At 32.0% G+C, this 6,011-nt stretch overlaps 1 protein-coding gene across 1 annotated transcript; it reads left to right on the top strand.

The window, feature by feature from the left end:
• Positions 1–277: 277 nt before the first annotated feature.
• Positions 278–5,103, top strand: LOC124937451. Its single transcript, XM_047477716.1, has 6 exons — positions 278–501; positions 589–681; positions 762–896; positions 4,067–4,254; positions 4,621–4,857; positions 4,896–5,103. The coding sequence occupies exons 2-5, from the start codon at positions 623–625 to the stop codon at positions 4,824–4,826; spliced, it is 588 nt and encodes a 195-aa protein (XP_047333672.1). The 5' UTR covers positions 278–501; positions 589–622; the 3' UTR covers positions 4,827–4,857; positions 4,896–5,103.
• The last annotated feature ends 908 nt before the right edge of the window (positions 5,104–6,011 follow it).

Here is a 6,011-nt window from a genome sequence, read left to right as displayed (position 1 = left end):
AATTTTGGTTTTCTTTATCTTTTTCTAATGTGCCTATTTTTTTTTTTTCTTTCAATTTTTCAATTTTTTTTTTTTTTTTAAGAAAACCCTATATCTGGTTTTATTAAGTAGACTTTTTTTATATGTGATATCTGATTTTTTTTTTTTTTAATTTGTTTATCTTTTCAACTTAAGTCCAAATCCATTTGGTTAAAAATTGTAAATGGCAAAATTAGAAATCAGAACCCCAAGTGATGCAAGTGGCTTAAGTTGTACCCCCAAATAGCTACTTTGACCATTTAAGATCAGATCTCTTGCACTCTGCAGATTCTCGTGTTCGTGTTCGTCTTAGACGGTGGTCGGCGTCAAAGGTTGTTTGTTGTATCGTCGGAAAGAATTGGAACATCGAAATCAGCTCCATCTGTTTGCCTTCATTGATTCAATTCAGACTCCATTTGAATTTGATCCTCAGTTAGGGTTTAGGGAGTCAAACTAAAGCCAGAGGTGCAGCAGCGGCTGAAGGTGGTTGACCTTCCTTCTTTAGCCAAATTCACTTTCATTATTACATTTTCAAATGAATTGGCTAATTGGGATGTGTTCACGATTTAGGGTTTATGCTTGAACTGTCTTTGGAGGAATAATAATGTTAGGGAAGAGGCTCATCTCCTTCCTGAAGAAACCTTCATCATTGCAGCTCTCAAGGTCCTTTCTTTATCAAAGCTATTCAAACTTATTATGATTTTTAGATCATTATGTTTAATTGTTTTCTCCTTTCCCTGCAGTTCTGCGAAATTGGGTGAGAATTCAGAAGCCAAGCCATGGGGTCGTAGGATTATTTCAGGTGCCTTGATTTGCCTTACAGGTGGTGTTGCTCTGAGTGCCATTAACGACCTTGTCATTTATTATGGCTGTAGCAGGTGCTATTCCTTTTTGCCACATTACTTGTTCCTAGTTCCTACTCACAATCCTTGGACATCTTCTTTTCCTCTATGATAAGATGTGTCATTTGTGCATATTCTTACCCAATCCTTTTGAGACGCTACTTTTTAGTTTTATGTGAAATTTACAATATTTCTACTAGTTTTGTCTTTATACCTTTTGAAATTTTTAGTGATGAATAAGAAGTTTTGGTTCTTCAAGAGCATTATGAAATCTAAGTAGAGACACAAGTTTTTAGTTTTATGTGAAATTTTAGTATACTTTTTGCTCTTTTGAGATAAAGGGATAATGTGCATGTAGAAGGGATCTGAACAAACTGATTAATCTAAAGTTGATGTTAAGTATTATTGGTTATGAAGGATTTATTGTGTTGGAATGCAAGAGAAATCACGAGAAATAAAAATGGCTTATAAGTGTGAGACTACTGGACTATATTTTCCTTCTTATGTATCTTTTGGGCTTAGGGTGTGGTGGCCTAGCTGTTACTATAGCCTATAATCTCACATGCTTTGCAGGTCTGGGGAACCTTGCATTACAAATGGTTCACACAAGATTGTAAAAATCGAGAGCAAAGTTGTAGAGGGATAGGTAAAATTGCAACATATAACTATTTCTTTGTTAAAACATGTGTATAAAAAGATAACTTATAAGTAATTTAGAAAAAAGTTAAACATTAGATTATACTAGCGAAATAACAGGAAAACAATCCACACTAAAATCAAGCACGATGACCTTCATAACGCTTCCACTTAATAGACCAGAAACTATCATAACATTGCCAATGTTCTTCACCTATTCCGAGTTGAATTTATCAGTGCATCTATAATCTTTGCAAAAACATTAATGGACAATAAGGATCATATTGTTTGAGAGCCTTTTTCTAGTACTAGAGAATAGAGATAAGGATCCTTCCAACTATTCTTTCATAGGTTTTATAATTCTGAATATTGTAATCATATAAAAGTTTAGGATTAAAACGTCATATGATCATACACGCTTCTGAGTCAATAATCCAATTCACCTGTTTTTCTGTGTGATATCAAACTGTCTCCGTCAGTTTGTGGGTATCCCGGCTAATTGCTGGGGGTGGCTAAGACAACAACCCACCTCATTGACCCCACTTCATCTAGGTGCTTTGAACTATAATAAAATATGAGACCTCATTAAGGTAAGCCCCTTAGTCTTTTCTCAAGAAAAAGGTAAGCTCTTAGTCTTTTCTCAAGAAAAAGGTAAGCTCTTAGTCCAAATTCTTACTATCTAAGCTACCCGTGGTGGGTCCAAGCCTCATGTTGTTGTTATTAACTACAGTATAGAGTTGATGGATTAATACCTTGTTGTGTGACCAGTCCAGTGCTTGGTTGGTTAGTAGACAAATAGCCTTTGTAAAATAGCCAATTGTTCCTTATTGAAACCACATCCATCTTTTGTGCTGCAGCATTCCCATCGACATTATTATTTCCATTCCACTTGGTAGGCTTCCAACTGCCGGCTTTCCATGCAGTTTCCTGTTTTTCTGTAGTGCTCACACCAAGACTTGTTTTGTTGTCCCTTGTTAATTTGTTCCAAAGGATACAAATGTTGTTGAGGGTATGATCATCTCCTTCCAATATCACCCTTTTTCCTCATTTCTTCTTTCTTGACTTTTGAAATACAACCTTAGTATTAGGAAGTGGTTTAGTCCCCATAATCTTTTTCTTTACTTCATCCAACTCCTTGATGAGTCCATGTAAGAATTTGAAGATTCTTCTTTGTTCAACACAACTTGAAGGCTTGTCATTTACAAACAAGATTTAGTTGTTCCTAGTGTCTGTTTTGCAGTGCAAAATATTGCATTACAACAAATATATTCTCTTGACGTAGATTATGAATAACAACTTCAATCTGGAATAGCTCTGCTCAATTGTCTGAATTACTGTACTCCAGATTTCATTGACAGTTCCATAGAGAAGGCGGATTACCCCTATCACAAAGACCATGGAATTTAATCAACCATAACATGAAAATATTGATTGTCGTTTTTCCATTGATTTTAGTCGGGATCTTCTTTAGATGGAATCACCATCTCCTACATAATATATTATGCTTCCGGTTTCCCCTTTTCAAATACAAACATTAGCACGAATTGGGACCATTAAAGATAAATGGATCCATTCAGTTTTTAACAAGTAATAGGAACATACGTTAATTCTGAGGCATGATATGGAGTAGTAGAGGGTGTCATATGAGATTGGACTTCAGCTGACAAGGTTTGGAAGATGGCTTGAGATATGGCGAAGTTGTTTAATGAGATAACAAGTCTACAAGAAGGATTTGATCAGAGATTACACCTTTAGCTTTGATACTATGCAGGAAAAAAATAAGATAGAAGAAAAAGTGTGTTTATTACTCACATATGTGTGTTTAAATATATAATGGATTCTCTATGATAACAATGTACTCCTAAAAACTAGGAATCTATTTGAGATAAGTCTTAAAACCGTAAGTTTATCTTCTAATGATAATTATTATAATTATGTGTATATTGTTTTATCTACAATACTATATTAACATTGAGATGCACATTTGTCTATAAAAAATTGTGTATAAGATATAGTTACAAAGTCCATTATATACGACTTTTTATCCAAATGATAACTTATTTTGAATTTTGTAGATATAAATTCACTATATTTCTATAAAATCTAGAATCGAAGTAATCAAATGAGATTGTAAAATTTTAAATTGTGGAGTTTAAGATTGTAACTAATTTAAGAGTTTACCTTGATTTAACACGTAAAGCATATGTAAAATCGAGATTTGAAAAAAACAGCATCTGCATTCTTTTAACTGGTAATGAACATTCACAAACTTGTGAGTTCTTGCTCTTAAGGTAAATTGGTTGTTACATTTCTGCAATATATTTGCAAAAGATGCATTTAGTTGTTATCTCTTTTCATGAGATATACAATATGCCCATTTTGGAAACTCTATAATTTTTGTTTCTGAATCTTTCGCTCAAACATAATCTCATCTTGATACGTTTTCGGATCCATGTATTTTCAAATGAGGTCAATTTATAGAACTTTTATTTCCTTGTTGACTAATTTTAATGTTGTATGTACCACTTGGAATGCAATCATTGTAATATTAAATTTCCTGTTGTTCACAGCATAGCTATGGAGAAGGCCACCCATAACAAGGCAGTTATAGATGCAATTGGAGAGCCAATTGTGAGAGGGCCTTGGTACAATGCTTCACTTGCAGTTGCTCACAAGAGACACTCTGTTTCCTGCACATTTCCTGTTTCTGGACCTCAGGGAACTGGAGTCCTCCAGTTAAAAGCTGTTCGAAATGGAGGTAAGAGAAAGATATTTTTGCGATAACTTGTATACCTATTTGGAAATGCCTAGGTACAGAAACGAAAAATACCTATTTTGTATCAAGATTGTGAGTAGTTTAGTGCTTATTTATGATTTTTCTCATTTCCTATTAGACACACTAAATGTTGTACTAATAGAACCAACAAAAACACATGCATATGATTATTTGATATTATGTTTTAAGTTTAATTTTAGGATATCTTTTTTGGGTGACCATAGTTTATTCCTTGAAAGAGGTTGACCCCTTAAATCAATTTGTTTGAAGTGGTAATCGAACTTGATACTTATAGCCTTTTATGTCATGTCTCTTATAACTGTTTGATTGATTTCCATCATAAAACAGAAGATACATGGCTTTCGTTCATGAGGAATCATAGTGATTGGGAAATACTTGTGATGGAAGCCCTAGTCCATATTCCCTCAAATGAAGAGAAACAGCAAACTATGAGGATTAGTGTTTCAGACAACTTTCCTCTAGCTGCCGGGCCAGCTTGCACAGATTGCACACGATCGGCACCATTGGATGAAGTGAAAACTGGATCTCCTTAATGTACACATTTTTGATCCGGGTGAGATTTTGATTTGCTATTATCTCTTTTCTGCCATCATACTAATTAAATTCTTTGAAAGCCATTTTACTAGGAATTGAAATATCCTTTTGAAAACATTGAATAAATTTGTAGAATGTATTTGGATTAATAAGGAAACTTGGAGCTTGTTTGATCTTTGGTTATTTGAGGTTTATTTTTTGGTTTTGTCCAAAAAAAACTTTGTTTTTGTCCTTTTGTATTCTAAATTTAAATTTAATAAAAATAAATTATGAGTATTTTAATATTTTAGTTGATAAAATGAGTTAATTAGATAGTTATGATAGGATAGAAATATAATTTTTTTAAAACCGGATAAAACGCCCCCTAGATATCAAAAGAGCTCTTAGAGTAAAAATGATGGAGAACGGGACTTTTTTTGTTTTTATTGTTTTGGTTGATTTTCATTAAAGTCGTGATTTTAAAAAATTTCAACCAAAATTAATGTTTTAATTAATCACTTATTAATAATCACATTACTCATTTTATTAATTAAAATATTTTTTATTTTAAATTATTAATTTTTATTTATTCATATATATTATTTTTTTCTCTTTTTAACAACAGACAAGGTTTCGTTTGATGAAGGGTTTTTGGGATAAAATTCAGTTTTTATCTTAAAACCCAAACATCTTATCAACCACCAAATTAAATAATTTTATTATTTAAATACCAAAATTACCTTTTAATTTTATATTTTCTCTAAACTATCATTCTCTCACCTACACCGCATCTTCTAAATTCAAAAGACAAATTAGTTTTTAAATTTTAAAAACCAATTTTTTCCTACTTTTTATCAAGGATTTTTTTGGAAGACAAAATCAAAAAAACCCTTTTCTCAAAACAAGGCCCAATTGAACATTTTGAATATTTTTTTTATCAATCAAATTATAAATTAAAATTATATTATTTTTCAAATCCAAAATATTCTGAATAACCCATTATTTTTAACCCAGACAGAACAAGGAATCATTGTCATGATCACGTGAGAGACCTGACTGACAATAAAGTGTTATTTTAATGGTCTGTTTAGAAGTTACGGATGGTTCATGAGCAGATTTTTGTCACTTTGTTTCTTGTATTTAGTTTAGATTATTTTAGAATTATATAAAATAATTTATAAGACAATTTAATTTTTGTGCATTAA

The sequence above is a fragment of the Impatiens glandulifera genome, chromosome 5 (genome assembly GCF_907164915.1).
Source record: "Impatiens glandulifera chromosome 5, dImpGla2.1, whole genome shotgun sequence".
Lineage (NCBI taxonomy): Eukaryota > Viridiplantae > Streptophyta > Magnoliopsida > Ericales > Balsaminaceae > Impatiens > Impatiens glandulifera.
This window is presented reverse-complemented; position numbering and strand designations above follow the sequence as displayed.

Coding starts and splice junctions, on each gene's coding strand:
- LOC124937451 (XM_047477716.1), top strand. CDS start 623: ATGTTAGGGAAGAGGCTCATCTCCTTCCTGAAGAAACCTTCATCATTG. Junction 682..761: donor TCATCATTGCAGCTCTCAAG/GTCCTTTCTTTA, acceptor CTTTCCCTGCAG/TTCTGCGAAATTGGGTGAGA. Junction 897..4,066: donor ATTTATTATGGCTGTAGCAG/GTGCTATTCCTT, acceptor TGTTGTTCACAG/CATAGCTATGGAGAAGGCCA.